We start from the raw sequence: 23,558 nt of genomic DNA, 5'->3' as shown, positions 1-23,558 counted from the left end.
GACTATAAAATGATACTCCTACTGATACAAATAGAAAAACTAAGGATACTCTACGGATCAGGTAGGAAAAACAAATCAGCTAGAGCATTGTTTTTTTTTTTTTTTAAGATTTTATTTATTTATTTGACAGACAGATCACAAGTAGGCAGAGAGGCAGGCAGATAGAGAAGGGAGGAAGCAGGCTTCCTGCTGAGCAGAGAGCCCGATGTGGGGCTCAATCCCAGGACGCTGGGATCATGACCTGAGCCGAAGGCAGTGGCTTTAACCCACTGAGCCACCCAGGCGCCCCTAGAGCATTGTTTTTCAAAGGTTAAAGAATCCCTAATTTTAATTTGTCCTCAAAAGATCATCACTGCTTATTGGAAATATAATGAAAATAGACTGTATAATTAAGCATGATTTAATTTTGATATTTGCTTTGCTTTCAAGGGAGAATTTCTTAAAAGATTTTATTTATTTGAGCAAGAATGAGAGAGAGTGAGCCTGAGTGAGGGGAGGGGCAAAGGGAGAGAGAGAAACAGACTCCCCTATGAGCAAGGAGCCCGATGTGAGGCTTGATCCCAGTATCCCAGGATCATTACCTGAACTGAAGGCAGACGCTTAACCAAGTGAGCCACCCAGATGCCCCGCAAGGGGAGAATTCTTTTAAAAAGACTTAATATTCAGCCATTTATATTTACAATACCAGAAACAGTAATCTACTTCCCCCTTTTCATTTTATTTGGATTATAGATTTCAGATGGCATTTGTTTATGCTCTACACATACAAAAAGCATGTGAGGCAACAGCATTCCCATGTAATTCTCTTTAGAATTTTAACATGGTAGATATACAAGTATGAGTCTTATGTGGTTAACTCTTATCAATAAATATTTTCAACTGAAATTCTCAAGGTAAATTAGGTAAAAATTTTTTTTAATAATTTAACTTATTTACTTGAGAGAAAGCAAGAGAGTGTGAACAGGGGGAGGGTCAGAGGGAGAAAGGGAGGGAGAAGCAGACTCCCTGCTGAGCCAGGTGCCTGACATGGTGCTTCATCCCAGGACTCTGGGATCATGACGTGACCTGAAGGCAGATGCTTAACCCACTGAGCCACCCAGGGTGCCCATAAAATTAAGTAAAATTTAACTGTGTTGAATTTTGCAATCTGTTAGCCACACTTAAAAAAAACAAAACAAAACTGCAATGGGAAAGAAAGACACTAAAATGAGACCAACTCTACACTTTTCATTTTGTGTTCTCTTTATTTAGTGCAATTAAGCACAACTTTTAAAAAAATGAAATATTTTACATCTGCATTCAAGTGTTCACTCTCATTATTTTCCTGTTTTCAACCTTAAAAATATTTGGAATATTCTGTAAACACTTTTTTTTCCTTACAGAAGAAACAGACTTTTAAGAATCTTGTCTTAATACACAGAAATCAAGATAATTTTCCAACTTCGTGCTTGTAATAGTGGATTTCAATTGTAGTCCTTTAAAATTAAAATAGGCAACGTATAGATTTTATTTCTCAGGAGCAGAATTGATAGTGAAATCTGCTATATTGTGAATTCACATTTTTTCATCCTTTATTAACTGTCTTGAATGCAGGCCTAGTAGCTCTGTGACATTTGCAGCTGTACTGTGACATCATAAACCCCATCATAAGGGAACCTGGCTACAGACTGGAGGTAGTCTACTAGGTGCTAATCAAGTGCATGTTACAACATTGTGAGGTTTTCCCAGTTACAAGTGTCATTATAAGGATTTTTTTTTAATTGCAAAGCCAAGTAAGGCTGTCAATTGCATCATCTTAACTTCAGATTAACTACTGCCTATAGTGGGGTTGTTGGTGGATGTGGTGGCATCAGCATAATCTATGTTTCAGGCATCCTGTAGAAGAGGATTATTCAGGAGATCTGGAAGAAAAGGTAAATCATGTCTACTATGAGTTCATTCTACGCACTTTTAGAGCCTCATAAAAAGAGGTATAAAAATTATGGAATATAAAATACACCCATTTTATTTATTTATGTTTTTGAGCAGCTGCCTACATGATTGTTAGAAAGTGACGAATATACTCCTGGATCTTCCTCTGGCCTTCTCCCTCTCTTCATTTAGGCTTTTTATGCAAATGTTCCCTCCTCTGAGAAGCTTTCCACAACAGGTATATTTTGATTAGCCTCCTTCCACACTACCCCTGCCTTGTAACTCTCTGATTCCTTACCTTGCTTCATTTTTCTTTTAAGAATTTAACACCATGGGACGCCTGGGTGGCTCAGTTGATTAAGCGGCTGCCTTCGGCTCAGGTCATGATCCCAGCGTCCTGGGATCGAGTCCCACATCGGGCTCCTTGCTCCACAGGGAGCCTGCTTCTCCCTCTGCCACTCTGTCTGCCTGTGCTCACTCTCTCTCTCTCTCTGACAAATAAATTAAAAAAAAAAAATTTAACACCAATAAAAATGTTGTATCTGTCTTCATCTGTTTTCTGTATCTTTCTGATGGAGGAGAGCAGAAACTTTTCTTGTTCATTGCTATGTCCCTACTGTCTAGACTGGCCCACACAGCAGGCTCCTGATAAATATTTGTTGAGAGAATAAAAGAATGAGTTAATTCATAAGTATGACCTGCTTTTGTGATTTTTTTGTATATTAAGTCTTAGAATGAATATTTGATGTTTATGAGAATTTTTTTTAAGATTTTATTTATTTATTTACTTGAGAGAGAGACACAGATAAGCAAAAGAAATAGTGAGAAAGAGAGTATGAGTGGTTAGGAGGGGGAGAAGCCGGCTCCCTGCCCAGCAGGGAGCCTGATGCAGGGCTTGATCCCAGAACTCTGGGATCATGACCCAAGCCGAAGGCAGACGCCTAACTGACTGAGCCACACAGGTGCCCGAAATATTTCTTTATTTCTACCTGCAGTATGCATATATTAGTTCAGATGAACTAAAGTTTGTGTCCCTATACTAGTGTCTTTTAGGAAAAACTATTCTCTTTTTCTAGAGCTTCTTTAGACTTCTTTTGCACATTAGGAATAAAGTAATTATAATACTCTTAATAGATTGCTCTTAGTATTTCTCAGATCTTTGTTTTTTTTTTTTTTTAAAGATTTTTATTTATTCATTTGACAGACAGAGATCACAAGTAGGCAGAGAGAGAGAGAGGAGGAAGCCGAGCAGAGAGCCTGATGCGGGGCTCGATCCCATGACCCTGAGATCATGACCTGAGCTGAAGGTAGCGGCTTTAACCCACTGAGCCACCCAGGCGCCCCTCAGATCTTTGTTTTCTAGCTCTAAAGCATCAGTTACAAAATTCTCCTTGCTTATTACCATTTCCACCTAGTTACCTTACCATTGCTGTCAATGTAGCCTACCTAAAACTGAATGTGCCACCTTACACAAAACACAAAGATGCTTCTTTCTTTACCTACTTTTGGCTTTGGAGCCTGCATGCATGTCCTTGAATCACTGCCAGTGTTCCTTCTATGTCACCTGTGTAGAATACCCTATTTCAAGACTGCTGTAGATTCCGCTGTGGCCCATGTACTCAGTATAATCATATAATAATACTGAAATGCTATAGGTAGGGAGCCACGTGAATTTTTTTTTTTAAATGTGTAGCAGTGACGTTTAGCCGGTTTACCAATACAGTGATAGGCTTAGTAGGGGTCACCAGTTTTGGCAAAACCAGTGAGTATAGAATGTCTGAATACAGAATGTCTCTATATCTAAGGATTTGTTGTTGTTTTTTTTTTAAGGATACATCTGAATTCTCTAGAGTATGTCATATGTGCAGCTTCTCAGCCTGTATTTCCACAGTTTAACGAAAGAGTTGTTTCATGAGCTTTTGCACTGTCCAGAGTTTGGACATAGAGAAGTTTCGCTGTAGTTACAGAATTCCTATAACTTATCTCCAGAATTCTAGGAGTACAGTTTTGTATTAGTGGCTACAGCTCCTTTTCCACAGCAGGTATTCTTAACACCAAGCCATTTTGATAGAGTGATTATTTAATCATTTAAAATCTTGAAAATTATACTTGAAAGGTAATTAAAGCAACTTGAAGCATGACTTATATTTATTAAAACCTCACAGATCTTTCTTGAATTGTTCAGTTCTTCAGAATATCTGATGTCTTTAAAGCTCGGGTATTTCCCCACAGAAAATGATTGTGGGCACTATCCAGCATTTTAATCCACAGGTCCAATCTATAATACCATTAGTACTCTTGGGTGTAATTCTTATTATATTTCACTCAGTCTCTGACTCACGAACTCGCTCTTAGGCTTTGGGTTATGATGGTGCGGGTTGTGCTGCTCTGCTGTAGTTGAAATCACAGCCTGCTTCAGTGCTCAGTTCTTTACACTGTGAGCGGGGGTCTAAGGGCTGCATTGGGATGGAGCAGCGGTTTCCAAAATGTGGTGTGCGGAACCCTAGGGGAGATTTTCAGGAGGTTTGGGAGGACTAGACTGTTTTCATAATAATGCTAAGATTTATTTTCCTTTTTCTCTGTAATGATATTTACACTGATGGTGTAAAAACAGAAGAGAGTGGGAGTAAAGCTGTTGGTGCCTTAGCATGAATCAAGTCAATGACATCAAACTATACCAGTAATCATTGTATTCTTCACCGTCATTCACTTGCAGTTAAAAAAAACACAAACCAACACGTCAGTTTCATTTAAACAATCTTTTAAAGGATTTTACGGATTTATTTGAGACAAAATACCATGATGAAGCTGTAAATAGTACCAATTGTATCAAACCTTGATCCTTGAGTACATGTTGTTTTAATATTCTGTGTTATGAAATTGGTATGTTTACTGAAAGCACTTCTGCTGTGCAGTAAAGACTAATGGTGTTCTTGAAGAAAAACACTTGTGTAATTGTTTGAGTGGTAAAATGAACTAGCTGAGTTTTTTCCCGTAGGACATCAGTTTTCTCTAAAGAATAGCCAATAGCCAAAGCATGGCTACTCAAACTTGAGTGTTTGGAAAACATTTTTTTTTAAGGTTTTATTTATTTATTTGACAGAGAGATCACAGGCAGAGAGGCAGACGGGGGCGGGGGGGGGGCGGGAAGCAGGCTCCCTGCTGAACAGAGGGCCCGATGCGATGCAGGGCTTGATCCCAGGACCCTGAGACCATGACCTGAGCCGAAAGCAGAGGCTTAACCACTGAGCCCCCCAGGTGCCCTTGGAAAACATTTTCTTAAAAGCAAATGAAGTAAGCTTGTCACTTCAAGGAAAACAGTTAACAGTGTTTGTCTATGATAAAATTCAGGCTTTTACGGAGAAGTTCTGAATTTTGGAAATCCTGTATCTACATTGTAAGCTTGGTAGCTTTTCGATATTTATAGTATTCTGATGAGATTGATGTTGATTTTAATGAATGAGGTTTTCTGATAAAGTGTCATGAAATATGTCAGCATTTGGGAGATCTGCTTAATCCAGTGAGCCAGTATTTTACAAATAACTACTGCGTGATGTTACAGAATCATGCATGGGACCCATTCAAAGTGCAGGATTGGTCAGTGGATTTTAATGTAACTGTTGTGGTTTCAGATTCCCCATTGCAACTGATTTTTATGAAATAACCACCTGTTCAGTTTTGGTGTAGTAACAGAGAAAATTTGGTGAGGTCCACATCTTCACTTATCAAGTAAAATTTTGCAACAGATTCAATGCACAAGTAGGTATGAAAATTTAGCTGATTTCAAAGAAACTGAACATTGAAAGAATTTGTAAAAAAGTAAAACATTGATACTCTGGTCACTAATTTTTCTGTTTTGGAAAATGTATTTTTAATAGTGCTATATATGTTAACATGTAGTAGAATTATTTTTAAGGTATAAAAAATTTTCAATTTGGGGGCACCTGGGTGGCTCAGTTGGTTAAGCCACTGCCTTCAGCTCAGGTCATGATCCTGGAGTCCCGGGATCAAGTCCTGCATCAGGCTCCCAGCTCCACGGGGAGTCTGCTTCTCCCTCTGACCTTCTCCCTTCTCATGTTCTCTCTCACTGTCTCTCTCTCTCTCTCTCAAATAAATAAATAAAATCTTTTTAAAAAATTTTTTTCAGTTTTAATTTCTAATATGGTAAATATTGATACATATACATATAACCAGTGATATGCTGGAGCTGGCTTGTGAGAGCTGATTGCCTGCATCTTTTTCCAACTTTGTGTTCAGTGTCATCTGTTGGTAACCTGAAATCTGCCATATTCGGGGTTTCACATTACAGAAATCAGCAAACATTTCAAATCAAGGTTCTCTCTTCCCCAACACTGAGTGTTAAACATTTACGGCATCCGACTGGATATAAACCAAACAAGAGCTCTTTAAGTCATTAATAATTTTTAAGAGAGTGGAGGTGTCCTGAGAGCCTAAAAAGTTCGAGAATTATCTGTGTGGCTGAAGACGGCGTACCTTTTGGTAATTGGTCCACAAAGAGGTGGATGCCTTTTTATTATTTATACAGATGTATCTTTTGTGCTGCTTTGTCATTTCTAGAACAAATCCTTCCTTTTTTTTTTAAACTTCTGGTTGTTAAATGTATTTGTTCTACTATGGCATAATATTTTTCTTTCCCCTAAAATCTGAGGTAGACAATAATGCTCTAGGGGCAGGTGGGCTGAACTTGCCCATTGAGCTATATTTTGGGTGTGTCTGCCCTTTTCTGTCTATTATTCAGGCCTAGCTCAAGCTAGGGCTTCTACACAAAGCCTGTACTTATTGTTCAGACCCATTCTGTTCTGTACTCCCATGACTTTCATGGCCTGTACAGTGGAGCAATTCGTTCTATAATGCTTGGTGTGCTATTGTTTCTTAGGTGTTAGTTTTACCAATTTTATTTCTACCCTAGTGCACCTAGTACAATGCTCATCACATAGGTTCTCTTGCATGGATGAAAGATTTTTACTTTTGGATTGCCAAGGAAGTTTGCTTTCTAAGGAAATGAGCTTATAAATAAATCTTACAATTATTTATTATAAGCCCAGTTTTTAATAATTGTTTTTAAGTGTAAGTAGATTGGAAATCATTGGTGTTTCTTAAAGTGAGGCCCTATACAGAGGGTTCCTTCAAAGTTTGTTTTAGATCTTGTGGTTCTACTACTGTTCATGGCAGAAACTGGTAGCTTATTTCACTTATTTCATTTCCAAAGTCTTTGACTCTTTTGAGTAAGTCATAATGAATAGTGAGTGAAACAGTAAAATGAGGCAAAGTTTATAAGATTATACTGGCCTGCCTATAGGATTGAGTTGTTGACTAATTAGAAAACTTGGCAGGTTTTGAATCCAGAGGGGGTAGAAGTACTGTGTTTTGCTGATAGGGATCTCTGTTGAAACTACTCAGGGGTACCGGGAGATGGTTGTACTTTCTTTGTGCAAGCTAAGTGATGGTTTTGGCCCTTTCTGTACATGCTAGAGGTAGTAGGTAGGAAAACTGTAAGAGGGACATCCCAGATCTAAGGCATGTACTTTCTCTGGATCAGACACACTAAGAGCATGAGAAATCCTGGAATTCCTCTGGCCTGTGCCTTTTTTGTGATTATGGGGGCATAAAAGTATGCTTTCATTAGTATAGAGACAAGGCATCAGCTTGTCTCTGGAGTAGTACCAGAATATCCTATTTTGAACATTTCATTTATTAAAAAATAATTCACCATATTTAAGTTCTATCTCCAATTTCTCTTAGGAAGTTGGAGAGGGTAATTTATACTTTGGCCTAAATAAGGATTCACTGTTAATAGTCATGAGGTCGTAGTGAGGTAGTTTAACTGCTTTAGAACTTTGTGCTTGGAACATTCTTAGCCATCGAAGCATGGGAACCGAAAGTGAGGAGCATGGGTTCTTTAATATCTATCACATCAGAGAATGACTGTTCCAGGACAGTAACCACCTCCTAATGGTAAGTACCCCGTGAGCTTGTTATTTCTTAGAAGCAGGTGAAAGGAAGGAAGGAATGGCCAGTCATAATAGTGAATGGTATTTCTTTAAAAACAAAACAAAACAGAAAATGGCCAGCCTTAATCCTGAATGATGATCATTTTTGCAGGTTTCTGTAGCTGGATCAGGCACCGGAAGAGGCTCCCCAGCTGTAACTCTAGTACAGTTACCTTCGGGCCAAACTGTACATGTCCAGGGAGTAATTCAGACACCACAGCCATCGGTTATTCAGTCACCACAAATACAAACTGTTCAGGTTAGCTGCCTTCCTGGATGATTTGTCTTTGACTTTCTTCTGGTTTTTGTTTTTGTTTTTGTTTCTTTCTTTTTATTAATTCGTGTATCATCTTTGTGTAGCTTTTATGCTCAAGTCTTTTTATTAGAAACTTGGGGGAATTTCCATTTCCTATGTGAAGTGCATTGTGTCCTGCTAAATACATGGATTTGACTTAAGAGTTGCAGTTTTGTTGTTTGCTCTTAATTTACAGGATGAGTAATTGCCAGATGAGTAATTCTTTGCGTCGTTGCTCTGTGTTCAGACTCACATTTATTTAGCAAAGCTCTCCAATGGTGCTTAAAAATGTTTTGAGGATTCTTTGAAGATGCCTGATAAAAATAGTAATATAAAGATTACTGTTTTCATAAGTACTCACATTAGTAAGTAGGTGGAAGTTTGTTTTTAATTCAATATCTATAACTTGTAAGAATGATAGGGTATTATTGTTACCTTGGTATTATGCTTCTAATCATCATCCCCTCTCAGATAAAACCTTGGTTTTTGTAGACATGATTATTATGGTTGTGATCCAGAGATCTGTTTTTAAGTTTGTCATCAGAGTTGATTACAAATCCTTAACATTTCTTGAAGCTAAAACATTTTTTTCCATCAATAGATGTAAATTAAGTATGAATTTTTGAGTTTTTATTTTAATTCCAGTTAGTTAACACATGGTGTAATATTAGTTTCAGGTGTACAATGTAGTGATTCAGCACTTCCAACACAACACCCAGAGCTCAACACAGCAAGTGTGCTCCTTACTCTCCATTACCTATGTCACCCATACCCCTACATCCCTCCCTTCTGGTGACCGTCACTTTTTCCCTATAATTAAGAGTCTGTTTCTTGGGTTGTCTCTCTCTCTCTCTCTTCCTTTTTTCCCCTTTGCTTGTTTTGGTTCGTAAATTCCATATGAGTGAAATCATGTGGTTTTTGTCTTTCTCTGACTGACTTATTTAGCTTTTCATTATTATACTCCCGAGTGCTCTCCATGTTGTGGCAAGTGGCAGTGTTTCATTCTTTTTAATGGTTGAGTAATATTCCATTGTATATATAGACCTCATCTTTATCCATTCATCACTTGTTGGACACTTGGGCTGCTTCCACAATTTGGCTATTATAAATAATGCTGCTATAACCATAGAGGTGCATGTATCTCTTTGAATTAGTGTTTTTATATTCTTTGGATAAATATCCAGTAGCGTGATTGCTGGATTGTAGGGTAATTCTATTTTCCAATTTTTGAGGAACCTTCACACTGTTTTCAGAGTGACCACACCAGTTTGCATTCCCACCAACAGTGTACCAGGGTTCCTTTTTCCCCACATCCTTGTCCACATTTGTTGTTTCTTCTGTTGTTAATTTTAGCCGTTCTGATAGGTGTAAGTATGTATGCATTTTTTAAAGTATAATTTTCTTGGTTATTGAATTTACTTCTGTTTTCTTTTTAGGTCAGTTATTATCCTTTAGATGTTGAAATTATTTGAACATAGCTGATGACAAAAAGATTGATGAGGAAAACATAGATGTGCATACATAATCAGTCTTGTCCCTTGCATATTTGAGTACGGTTTATTGCAGAATAAGGTTGCAACATGGTATTTGAAGTAATAAATACACATGCATTAAAAGCTTAGTTAGCTTTGCTACACAAGTGTCTTTTCAAAAGAGTAAGAATCATTCTTAGCATTGTCTCTTTTTCCCATAATGACCCTTGGTTCCAAGAGTCTGACTCTTTGTGACCCTGATTATAGAACAAGAAAATCCTTCCACTCTCCTTTTTGAATTAGGACTTTTATTGGGATGCAGATATTTCTGCTCTAGATATTTCTGGCTACTATTGGAAGAAAGTATTATCTTATATTCAGTAGTCTTTTTTGGGTTTTGTTAAATAGGTGATTTAATTATCTTTGGTAGAGGTAAGTGCCAGTGGATATTGTCTAAGAATTCCTGCTTGTTGAACAATGGCTGTCTCTTAATTTATCTGCATGAACTTTAGCTATCACTTTTCTAAAGTGGGTAAAATAGTATCCTACCTCACATACGGGCTTTGTTACAAGTATATGAGTGTAAAGTGATACTGTTTGGTGGTGACATATGATTGTTGATTGCCATAACATTTTTTCTAAATTCTGTTCACTGGTGCCTATGCTTATGTGTAGGGTGTCCATGACCAGAGATGCATGGTCATATGTGTAAGTGAACATTATGTACACCAGTATGCTTCAAGAAGTATATATTCCTGCTTGCATTGTTGACATTTTAAACAAGTTCTTTTTATTTTGCCCAAATCGGATTCTCCTGTAATTGTAATATGAAGAAAAGTGAGTTTTATAAACTCAAAACTACTCTAGGCCCTGAATGATAATGGCAAGGTATATTGAGAGCCATCACGTTATTGTAGAGATTCATTATTTTAGACTTCCCTTAAAATCCTGTGATTATTATGTGACTTGAAAAATGAAATCATGCTTAAAACTCTGATCTTTCTTTTAAGGAGAAATTCCTTATTTTGATCTTCAAGATTTACCACCATCGAGCCCCAACTGGCTTCTTGTCCTATAAATCCTAACTTTAATCAGGCTTGTTTACTTGTTTGCTTCTTTGAATCTATCTAATGTCTAGTTTGAAGACCCAGCTCAAGTCAGCTGTGGTATTATAAAGAGGGCAGTGAGGTCCAGATGCTTTATTTTGCCTGTCACTAGCTCACTCAATCCCCACTGGGTTTCTAAGTGTAGGTTTAGGGTGGAGATCTTAAGTCTTAGGTATCTTATATGTAGTCCTTTCCTGTGAAACTTCACTGGCCATGCCAACCACCTTCATTTGTATTTCTGTGGTATTTATTATTCGAACCATTCCTGTCCACACATACCTGCTCTACAACTGAAATACGTGTGTGTCTTTGCTCCCTTTCCTAAGCCAGGTGTGCACTGCAGTAGTGTGGGTTCAATGTGTTCTGTTGCTGGACATTTTCCCAGCACCTGGCATCTAGACCCTTAAGCACCATTTTTTGAATGAAGGAGATCATATATTTTATGATGCATTTCAGAAACTCTTGTATTATAGGTAGCAACAATTGCAGAGACAGATGAGTCTGCAGAATCAGAAGGTGTAATTGATTCTCATAAACGTAGAGAAATCCTTTCACGAAGACCCTCTTATAGGTAAGTTATTTAAGTTTCCTACTCTAATGATACCTTTTCCAAAAAGGGAGAATAATTATGTATCAAACCAAGTCCATAATAGTTTCTCTGTTTTAAATTTCATTCATGTAACTTGATTATTTCTGTTGTCAAATTATGTTTTAGAAAAATACTGAATGAACTTTCCTCTGATGTGCCTGGTGTTCCCAAGATTGAAGAAGAAAAATCAGAGGAAGAAGGAACGCCGCCTAACATCGCTACCATGGCAGTACCGACTAGCATATATCAGACTAGCACGGGGCAATACAGTATGTATGCTGCAATTCGCTATGATACAGTGCTAGCTTTAAGTCTTCTCTAGTTACGTTGAAGCAACTTGGGTTTGGCATTCAATTGTTCCATTTAAAAATGCATCGTAATATCTAAACTGTGTGTATCATAGAATGAAAAGTACCTGTTAAAGAAGTGAGAGATTTGTACTGAGACCTGTCATATACTTTTGAAAAGTTAAAGTATTTTTACTGAATATAGAAGAAAAATTTGGGGTAAAAATAAAGGGAGGGTTGGCCTATTTATATGCTTATATTCATGTCTGATAAAAATTTAAAACTTACTGTTTTTTGTTATCTTTATAAGATGCATGCAAACATAAGATATAAATGTCTGTATTTCATTCTTGTTGGCTTTTGTTACCAACAATTACATATTATGCTTACTAATCTAAAAGAGGTACATAATGTTTCCTAAATTGTTTTAAATGTAATTATGTTTTCACTAGTCTTTGTTAATTTGTGCTGCAGCTTTTTCTAGAAGAGAATGGAAAAATGATTTATTTTTTTAAAAGTACAGCAATTGGACAGATCATTTTATTTGAAATTTTAAACATCAAAAGCTGTAAATAAACAGATACGTTCACATTTAGTCTTGTGCATTTTAATGGGCTGTTAATCCTGTGCTTTTTGCTCTTATTAAAGCACTGATTTTTTTTTCTCGAATCAAGTACATTTGATATACATAAAAATGCTTTAGTAAAAAAACAAGAGCTAGGAAGAAAAACGAAAAGGAGAAAGAAAAGCTAGGAAAAAGACAGAAAAAAGATTTTAAAATAAAAGCTACTTAGGTAATGGAATATATGTGGTATTAAATACTGTGTTGGTTTAAATATGATGGTAAGATTTTTAGATATGTTCTCTGTTTTCCCTTTATAAAAACAGTGATACCTAGAAAACTCTGAAGTCTTTAAATTGTGGCTGTTAAAGCAAATGATACTCTTTAATATATGGGAAGACCTCATGGAGTCATTAGTTTTTTAGAGTTTTTTATTTTGGTGGTGGTAGATTTGCAGTATTAAATTCTCATTTGGCAATTCTGGTTCTTTAGGTAGCTCCTACCATGACACCTAGCAAAACTGCGGTATAATTTGTCCACAACCTCTATGGGATGCTGAATGAACAGGTCCAAAGTCAATGTTAGGAAAAGGAAACTCGCCACTGCCTGTGTCAAGAGTTAGACCTTGAGGTTTCACTGTAATTTTTTTTTTTTTATTACTTCTCTGATTTATATACCTTTCTGTCTGGCCCAGTGAGAATAGATGGTGGGAGTTTTAGATCAGTTTGCCAGCTGGCAGGCCTCTGTAGGGCAGCACGAAGGTACAGGAATGTGAGCACCTCATGCTCTCAGTCCCTGGAGTGGCTGGGCAGGGCTTGGAGCTGCTGGAAACTCTTCATTGTTCAGGTCTGGTCTTGAGCAGTGGGCTGTACACATACTATCATTTTCTATTGGTGGTGTGATAGGGAAAAGGTTGGAAATTACTGATGAAATAATGCTAAGACATCTTAAAATTTGGGGGTGATCTAAGATGCTTTCATCTTAAACATTTCTTTGACATATCCCGACGCTGCTTAGGAATTTATAGAAGTGGTGATCTCTTTACAAGTGATATGGAAAGGGATGCTGTAGGTTATTTTGCCTAGGTTATTAGTTGAAAATTTGAAATTGTGAAAGCATTGGGTTGCAAGAACATTGAAGCTAGAGTTGGTCTGGGGAAGGCTCCGAGTCCTGCCATTCGCCAACTGGATCAGATAGAGAAGCTTTATTTTCCCATCTCGGGGTCTTTCAAGTGGGAATAATACTAAAATTTGCCAAACTCTGGGGTTAGCCTGAGGACAAAAGGAAATAAGAGGGAAAAGTGATAGGAAACAGACATGCTACTTTTGACACAAAACAGAAATGTAAGCCAGTGTCTCATACGTGAACTTTCCCTCCAGGTAGCAACAAAGCCTGTATTTCCTGTGCTCTGAGTGCACCCACTTGCAGCCAGTGCCTGGCAGGAGACTGACGTCACTGTGGGTGCAGGGTGGTGGGAGTAGAGTCAGGAGTTATGGTTGAGAACAGCAAATCGAAAGTTTAGAAATTAGATGTTTATCTGTTTGCCCCATTAGAGGTCACGGACTGTCTCTTATTGAGGTTTCTTAATTTAGACCCATACAATATGATCCTGGCAGGTATTAAAAGATGTGATTGTTTTGTATGTGCTCTCTGCAGGTAGAAATTGCCATTTTTATTGCTTCATGAAAAGTGGTAACTGCCTTTGCAGTTAAAATGCACCTCTTAGACGTTTAGTGACACTTGCTTATGTTGATATTTCTTTCTTCTGAAAGGTGAATACTAACATTAAAAGTGTTTAAAAGACATTTACTTTCATTGGAGGGTAAATGTATATTTACACATAAACAAGATCCATTTTCATTAATCTGATTTCTTAGTAGGAATCTTAACAGATATTAATGCTTTAATGTTGCTCCCTGGGTATCTAAAAAATGAAATAATTACTGGTGTCCTTTGGTATTTAGACTAGAGAAGTTTTTTACTAGAATTTCTGGAGATTATTCTGGGTTATTTACATGTACCTGTTTTTGAGACCCTCTCATAACCTTTTACTGTAAAATGTGTTTTGTAGGTTCAATTCTTTCTTCAACTTTTATTTATGGATGACTTTCCCCCAGGCTTTGATTTTTTTTTTTCAAAGATTATTATTTTAGATTACTTATTTTTAATTTACTATAATGAGCTAGTTGGAGTTAAAAACAAAAAGAACTAAAGGACTTTGTGTGTCAAAGTTGAAGAAATAAAATAAAAATGAGCGTACTCAGGCTTTCTCATATTTTTTAATAGTTGGAAGTTTTTAACAGAAGTTCGCCTTATTTTTTCAAGTAATTTTTTTAATCACAGAAACTAAGAAGTGAAAGTTAGAATAGTCTACTCCCTGGGATTAGTAAAAATACTTTTAAATGGACAGGGATTCATTATTGCAACACCAAGAAAGTCAGCTACACTTGCAAAATCTTTACTGGAAGTACAGATCTTAGGGATTGGATTGCTGTAGGCCAATTAAGTCATTCTGGCCAAAGAAAATTTGTTTTGTCTCAAGAGAATATTTCTGAAAGAGAGCAGTTCTAATAATCTCAGAATTAGCAAAGAATGTTACTTGTTGCATAAGACATTTAAGATCTACATTAAATGGGAATGAATTTCATAAACATGGTAAAAGTAACTAAAGGAATTTAAATGTTTGCAGTTTCTTTTGTTTGTTTGTTTGTTTGTTTGTAGTTTCTTAATTCATTAAATTTTCTCTAAAAACAAAGTCTTTTTTTTTTTATTCCTCCCTCTGCTATACCTGACCTCTTCCCTTACCAGTTAAGGACTATTGCCCAGGATTATTTTTTTTCTAAATGTCCCTTGTCTCTTTGCTTGTCCCTACTTTATTTTACTAGGAACCTTGTTAGAATGAGTCTCTGTTAACCCATCTTTACTGGAATTCTTATACACTAAAGGTAAGTGGGTCAATCCAAAATCCACCATTATAAAAAGAGATCTATGTGAACTTTGTGGGCTACTTAAAGAATTCAGAATTCTCAGGAGACTCCTATGAATAAACACCATAAAAGGAATTTGCATGATAGGGGTAGCATTCTAAAGTAAATGCAGTTGCATTTATAGTTCTTAGTAATGACTTTGCTTACATTCTTCCAAGGTAACTTTCAAAGCAGACATAGAAGGTATCTGGTTAATGTAAATCTGGCTTTTTAATCTTGGTGTTGCTATTCTTGTTACAGCATGAGGCTATTTTAGTCTCTCTTCAGCTGTATGAACCTCTTGGTTTTTAAGGCACTGGTACTCACAGGTTCTGTTCCGTGCTCCCCTTTTTAAATTTAAATTTGAGAATTCACTGGCTTAAGGTCTGCTGTTCTTCATAAAGTTAATTAAGTGAATTTTGTTTATGAATTTCTTTTGGAATTTGGAATAAAGAGGATTTTAAGTTATCATTAAACATTTAATGTTTATATGTTTGAATTAGCTCATATATTCAGGCTTAGGATTACAAAAATGTTAGTATCAAACAAAAAGTCAAATGAAATCTTAATTTAAATAAATTCTACTCCTTCCTCATTTGGTCATGAACTCTTATCTTTCTCTTCTTCTTTCTTTACTGATCATACAAAACTTTAAAATATTGCTTTTTTAATTAAAAAAAGTTTTTTGCCAAAATTCTCAAATTTTCATCCCACACAAAATGTTTTCTTACTTCTATGATATTAATAGCTCTGGGAAAGGAGTGCTCAATGGCAGTGAGTAGAGAAGTAACAGATTTTTTAAATACAGTTTTGTAAACTAGGAATTTTTAAAGAATTTATTGCCTACACTAGTTGATATGAGGTCATCCTGGTTACTGTGGTGTATGGTAAGTTGGGGATGGAGAAACTGTACTTGGGTTAATACTAATTCGAAACTCAGTACCTTGACTAAGGATGTATATAGAGACATTTTTGTAACCACTAAAACCAACTTAGTAGAAAAATGCTTAGTAAATTAGTGATTTACACTCTGTCTAAACAAACTCTTAATGTGGGGTCAGTGTGTCCAACATTCAAACTGTGGGTATAGAGTGACCTATTTAGTTATGGGGAATAGCTTACCTGAGACTTAAGAGGGAAAAAAAGTTAGCTAACTCCCAGAACAACTAGGACAACAGAGCCCAACCTCTACCCACCATTATGATGAGCATTAATACACTAACAGGCTTGAATCTATTAATATGGACGTTGAAGTAGAATTTAATTGATTATATAATCTAGTTCATTTTAATTCAGTTTAGATGATCAGACTAATGTTATTAAGGATTGCTTAAAAGAGGAAAATCAGTATGTTTATAAGCTAAAATAAAGACACTTTTACCTCTGTTTGCATCCCAGTCTTCATAGACCAGTATGGACTCTTCATTGTGATCAGCAGTGAGGCCATAGGTAGAAGCTTTTATACCTCAGTTGCATGTGTCAGTCTAAGAAATCATTAAAAAAGCCTAGGTCTGCAAAGTGAAATTGGTAGGAAATACAGTGGTATCTTATCTTCATTGGTTACTAATGGCCTTCATATGGGCCAATCATTTTAATTAAAAATGGTTAGCCAGATATGATGTCTGGGATTTGTTTTAGAATACTCCAGACCAAAAAAAAAAAAAAAAGAAAGTTTGAGAATGTGTGGGCAAGGAAGGAAAATAGAGGACACAAAATTTTTTCTACTTTTATGTTTACCAGCAAATTTCCATAAGTTTAAAAAAATAATTAGGTAAAAGATGTGACTAAAGTCATTCAGTTAATTTCATCTTAATTTTTCCCACTATTTATCTGGATATGTGTTTACTGAAAACACATATTTTGCTATCCTTGAATATTTTGTAACCTGAATAGTTTCCTCTTCAAATCTTGAATACACACACACACAGACCTAATTCTAGTATCCTGAAGCATTGGGAAATCTTGTTTATTGTCAAATGAGAGGTAACATTTTGAATGGGAAGGTCCTCTGTCATTTGATAATGCCAAAATCAAAAGTACCTTTGGTATAAAAAATAAGAGCTAGGTTAAAGTACAAGACTTATCAGTAGAAATGTTTTCCCCTAGTGCTAGCTTGTGTGTGTGTGTGTGTGTGTGTGTGTGTGTAGCTTTTGTTTTCCACTAATTATATAATGACTTGACCAGAAAATAAAATGATGAGAGGAACAGATTTTTTTTTTTTAAGATTTTATTTATTTAACAGACAGAGATCACAAGTAGGCAGAGAGGCAGGCAGAGAGATGAGAGAGAGAGAGAGAGAGAGAGAGAGAGAGAGAGGAGGAAGCAGGCTTCCTGCTAAGCAGAGAGCCTGATGCGGGGCTCTATCCCAGGACCCTGGGATCATGACCTGAGCTGAAGGCAGAGGCTTTAACCCACTGAGCCACCCAGGTACCCTGAGAGGAACAGATTCTTTCTGTATCAACGTTTCACAGTGTGAAAGCAAAGAAGTTTATTTGGAACTATGAGGAAACATTATTGAAAAAAATAAAAGGTGGAAAAAAAGAAAATATGAAAAGAGAAAAAGTAAGGGTCTTTTTTATCTAGCTATTTTATGTTCTTATCCTTGGCAGCAACTACCTTGGATTTTTTACCAGTCCCAAATCTTGTTAATTGTATTGGCACTGAAAATTAAGTTCTGTAATTAGAATTTGAAACCATACCTTATTTAACTCTTCTAGATTCACAAGTAGCTCAAGTTGTTTATGATGTAGTCTGTCCTGAAGAAATGATAGCCATTCATTCATCATTTATTGAGTGCCTATTATATGCTGCGCTTTGTGTTTCTTCCACATCGTGGTTACACTGCCTGTGCCTGCTCCTTCTAAAGCACGATTTCTGTAACACCAAACTAATTATCAACTGAAAGCACACATTCAGATAAATGATAACATATGAAGTACATTCATGTCCAGTCATGAAGATCTGAGGAAGCAGTATCTCTTCTCTTTCATACTTCTAAGAAAGTTAGGTTTCTTCCAAACCCTTTTGTTATGAAGGGTGAATCCTGAGACCCTTGAAATCTTGTTTTTGAAATGTGTACAGAATATGATGCTCTATGTGAGCCAGATAAAGAAATACATAAATTACATAAATTTCTCAGCCTCAGCATCCTTAATATTATGTACTGATTATTCAGTTTCTGTCAACCCTATCCTAATGGTGGCCTGTCAAAGAACAAAAAAACAGAGAATGAATCTTGCAGAAATCTTTTTTAAAATGTTAACCATCTTTCTATGTTAGGCCGCAGGTCGAGGAACTAAAGATTTGTTGTTACTCTTCCCAAGTAGTTTGTAAGTTTATGCAATCAGGTGTTCACCTAAATGGGCCTTTGCTTTGATACTGTTGAAAACATTAAGGAATAAGTCAGAAATATGTAACATACATTTTGACACTACTGTAACATTCCTTTAAGGCATTTATGTTGATTTATATGTGTTGTGTTACTCTGATGTGTCATTGTCTTCATTGTAAATCTAATGAGCTAGTTTATATGTGATTTTTTTTTTTTTTTGGAGAGCATAGCCTTTGGTTCCACTTAAACCATAGAATCATAATATTTATGTTAAAGTATACTGAACTCTCAGATATTTTAAACAGTGCTTATTTGTCTATTAGAGTGAAATTTAAAAACAAAACATTTGATCAGTTGTTCTTTGGAAACTTTTGGTTAATATGTTAACTTTTAAACGTGACTGGCAAGTCTCAGTGTTTAGAGGAATTCTGCCTCCTATTTGTTGCCATGAGCTGCAGTTATTCAAGACACTTGATAGAGGTAAATATTGTAGCATAGATTCTTTCAGTATTTTTATATTAAAAATTTTTATATATATGTGTATGTGTGTGTGTGTATATATGTGTGTGTGTGTATATATGTATACATATATATGTATACATATATATATAGTTTAAGATCCCTTACAACTTAATGTTTTATATTTCAGGATTCTCCTGACATAGTCAAAATGGTAAAGGTTACAGTTTTGTAGACTTAAGCTTTAAAACCAAAATATATAGTAATATATATTCCATTAAGAGCTACTTTCTTCTGATGATAAATTAGAGAAGTAGTTGGCTGAATGAAGGTGTAAATTCATTGTAATTGTGATGCTCAAGGAATTTTACTGACTACTTTTTAAATATTAGAAGAATGCTATTTATCTATAACTAAAAACATCTGAGAGAATGGAGAAAACCAAGGAGCTGGTCTTCCGCCCTGTCCTCCTCTCCACTCTTCCTCTTAAATAATTTAGCTGGATGGATACTGGGGAGGAGACAAACTCCATGGGTTCTATGTATTTCAAATAATTCTGAATATAAGATATTTTCCAGTGTCTATGAGCTTTTTCAGAGTGTTGTCCCATGAAGAAGGATCTCCTTATCAATTCAGCATAGAGAAATAAGGGTAAACTGACAATGAGAAGCATTGGTAATTAACAGAGCCACAGTGTATTCTTCCAATATGGGATTATTACAAGTGAATCTTGAAATTCTCTAATATTTCTTTTCTTTTTCTGTTAAGTTGCTATAGCCCAAGGTGGAACAATCCAGATTTCTAACCCAGGATCTGATGGTGTTCAGGGACTGCAGGCATTAACAATGACAAATTCAGGAGCTCCTCCGCCAGGTGCTACAATTGTACAGTATGCAGCACAGTCAGCTGATGGCACACAGCAGTTCTTTGTCCCAGGCAGCCAGGTTGTTGTTCAAGGTATATTTTATTAATCTCATACATTTAGAATACCTATGCATCACTATATCACACCAGTTAGTGGGAATTTTATAGTTTCCTGAAATATACAGGAGGCAGATTTGGGGGGAGGCACTTATTTTAGTACATTCAACAACACGTTAAATTACATGATTTTCACTTTTTAGCAAGTTTTATTGGCTGTAAAGAAAGGTTCTGTTCTGAATAGCATGATGGGAAAAAGACTTGGGACACGTGAATGAACTTTTTAATTAAGTAAATAATCTTCATTTGGGGGTTATAAATGTTGTACCTAATACATATGTTTTACTACCTGGTCTACGAAGATTTAAATATCCAGTGCATGGTGCACTGAACTGGGGGTTTTCCCCAGATACCTTCAAATCTAATTTCTAGACATTTCATTTCAAAACAAATGCTTTTTTTTTTTTTCTCTCTCTAGACCGTTCTAGTATATTTAAATGTCAGGTACCCATTCTACTTCATATGGAAGAAATAAAATGAAACATTTAGGATGTAACCCTAAGCTTTTAGGGGAACCTAGGATTTCAATTAAATTCAAGTTATACGTTATTTTAATTTCATTCAGTTTTGCTCAATAACTATAATGTGTTTAATACAACTTGCAAAAATCCTATGTTTTCATTTAACTCTATTCCTCTTACCATTTGCTTAGGATGTTTGATGTAGCACTAATTTTAAAGAGAATAAAATTTGTTCTTTTGGTTTAAAAGTCTTGCAAGTTTGGAAAAAAGCGGATTCTGATTGATGAATCTGTTGATACTAGCTTTACTCTTAGGTATTTTGGGGGTTAATGTGGACTATAATAAAAATGTATGAAGAACTGAGTGGTAGTTCCACTCCATTTATGGAGTAAAACAAATTCATAGTACATACCTAATACTTTGTTTTCTTTTAATTGTAAAATCAAAGCCACCTGCTTTATTTCCCCTGATTCTCATGAACCCTCTATGTCTAAATAAATAACCATAAAGAATCCTTATTTCTTCTAATTTATCTTTTTTTATATGGAAATCCACTGTAAACCTGATACTTTAACCAGAAGAGCTTAAAATTTTTTTATATTTTGCATAGATAATAGACTAATGAGTTCTGTGCTTGTGGGATTTCATTTAGGAACTCTTTTTCTTCTGTAAGTCACAAAGATATTTTCCTATAATAATTATATTAGCTTTATAGTTTTACCTTTCACATTTTTGTCCTTAGTCCACCAGAGTTTCACCTTGGTATATAGTATTAGGTGGAATTCATTTTTCTTCACATCCAGTTTTCCCCTACTCATTGTTTGTCTTTTCCCCATTAATTTATGGGGCTAAAAATCTTAATTATACAGTGGGTTCTCGTGTATACTTGGGTCGGTCTCAAAACTCTCTATTCTGTACTATTGGTCTCCTTTTTTTTTTTCTTTTTTTAAGATTTATTTATTTTAGAGAGAAAAAGAGAGCAGGAGGGAGGGGCGCTGAGCACAGAGGCCTCGCAGAGCTCAGCCCCATGACCCTGAGACCATGATCTGAGCGGAAACCAAGAGTGGGACACTTAACTGACTGTACCATCCAAGTGCCCCCATATTGGTCTCCTTTTCTATATGCCAGTAGTACCATACCATGCAGGTTTGTTATCTCACAGGACAAGTTTCCCTTTTTTATTAAAAAAAAAAAAAGTTCTTTCAGTGCTGACTGATACAGCTTAGTGAACCATTATTCGTCAGTATGCCTTTAGAATAAATTTGAGTTTCTAAATAATAACAGTATAATAATAAAACCAATAATGAGGTTGGTTTAAATGTATAGATTCGTTTAGGAGAAACTGAAGTCCTTTTTTAAATTGAGATATAACTGGCATATGGCAATTATATTAGTTTCAAGTGTACAACATAATGATTTGACATTCATTTACACACACTAAGTAATTACCACAATAAATTAATAACTCCCGTTAACATCGACTACCACATTGTTACAAATTGGTTTTTTCTTATGATGAGAACTTTTAAGACTTACTCTCTTAGCAACTTTCAAACAGAGAGCACAGTATGATTAACTACAGGCACTGTGCTGTATGTCATTACATCCCCAGGACTTAGTTTGTAACCAGAAGTTTTTTCCTTTTGATAACCACCCATTTTGTACATTCCCTCCCTGCCAGCACAGCCCTCCCCATCTCTGGCAGCCACCCCTCTGTTCTCTGTGTCACACTCAGGTCCCAGGGTAGTGGTTGTTGAAGATTACACTTGTAAGTACAATTATATGGTATTTGTCTTTTCTCTGACTTACTTCACTTAGCATAATGCCCTCAAGTTCCACCCATGTTGTCACAAATGCCATGATTTCCTTCTTTTTTATGGTCTAATAATAATTATGTGTGTTTGTGTGTGTGTGTGTGTGTGTATACACTGCATTTTCTTTATTCACCTATCAGTGGACACTCCAGTTGCTTCCATATCTTGACTGTTGTAGATAATGCTGCTGTGAATATGGGGATGCATTTATCTTTTCAGTTAGTATTTGTTTTTGTTTGTTTGGCTTTTTTTATAAATACCCAGTAGTGTGATTGCTGAATCATAGGGTAGTTCTTTTTTTTTTTTTTAAGATTTTATTTATTTATTAGACAGAGATCACAAGTAGTCAGAGAGGCAAACAGAGAGAGAGGGAGAAGCAGGCTCCCCACTGAGCAGAGAGCCCGATGTGGGGCTCAATCCCAGGACCCTGAGATCATGACCTGAGCCGAAGGCAGAGGCTTAACCCACTGAGCCACCCAGCGCCCTGGGTAGCTCTATTTTTAATTTATTGAGGAACCTCCATGCTGTTTGCCATTGTGACTGCACCAATTTACATTCCTACGAACAGTGTATAAGGGTGAGGAAGAACTGAGGTCTTTATAATGTTAAATTGACCTGTTCCAAACTGTAGAATGTCTCATTTATTTGGATCTTATTTTAACTTTTTGGTAGTTTAAAATTTTTCCCATGAAAGTACTTCATATTCTTTGTTAAGTTCCTAAATGCTTGAAGGTTTTTGTTGCTATTATGAGCAATACGTTTTCTAGTTGTTGCTGATGTAGAGAAATATTACTGACTTGTTAAGACATATTTTATTTATTAATCTTGCCAAACTGAATTTACTTCTAATAATGTGCTCATTCTTTGTAAATATATCTGTGTTGGTATGTGAATGTTCTATGAAACACAAAGTGTTTGTTTCTTCCCTTCCAATCTTGATTCCCTGTGTTTTCTTTTAATTTGTCTCTTTCCTTGCCTTTTCTTTTCCTTTCCTTTTCTCTTCTTCTAAAATAATGGTGGGTAGGAGTTCTACTTCTATGTTAAATACAGGGTCAGTGGGCATTCTTGTGTCACTTACTTGGTCACCTTCCCTCCTGTCATTCCATTCACAGGTCACGGGATTTCTTTGCCAGTTCTCAGTCCTTCTCTTGATTGATCCCTCAGCAGTATTTAAACACTATTGACTTCTGCTTCCTTCACTTCCCATCATGATACTGTGTTCTTATTAGCTTTTTCTTTTCTCTCTCCTACATGTCTTTCAGTCTCTTTGGTTGGTCTAATCTTCCTCTGCTCAACTCTTTACTGTTAGTCGG

The 23,558-nt window shown here is 36.0% G+C and overlaps 1 protein-coding gene across 16 annotated transcripts in view; it reads left to right on the top strand.

The window, feature by feature from the left end:
* Positions 1 to 23,558, top strand: part of CREM (cAMP responsive element modulator) — a 70,042-nt gene that overhangs the window by 28,502 nt on the left and 17,982 nt on the right. For 5 of the 16 annotated variants that reach the window (XM_080810073.1, XM_080810090.1, XM_080810089.1 and 2 more), the window contains 3 exons: positions 8,035 to 8,181; positions 11,269 to 11,366; positions 11,511 to 11,653. In XM_080810073.1, the coding sequence (XP_080666199.1) occupies positions 8,035 to 8,181; positions 11,269 to 11,366; positions 11,511 to 11,653 (388 nt within the window). Of the gene's footprint in view, positions 1 to 8,034; positions 8,182 to 11,268; positions 11,367 to 11,510; positions 12,266 to 19,757; positions 19,947 to 23,558 lie in introns of those variants that run through there. The other 11 variants (XM_080810084.1, XM_080810083.1, XM_080810072.1 and 8 more) reach the window with 4 other exon arrangements.

The sequence above is a fragment of the Martes martes genome, assembly GCF_963455335.1.
Source record: "Martes martes genome assembly, chromosome: 8".
Taxonomy (NCBI): Eukaryota; Metazoa; Chordata; class Mammalia; order Carnivora; family Mustelidae; genus Martes; species Martes martes.
This window is presented reverse-complemented; position numbering and strand designations above follow the sequence as displayed.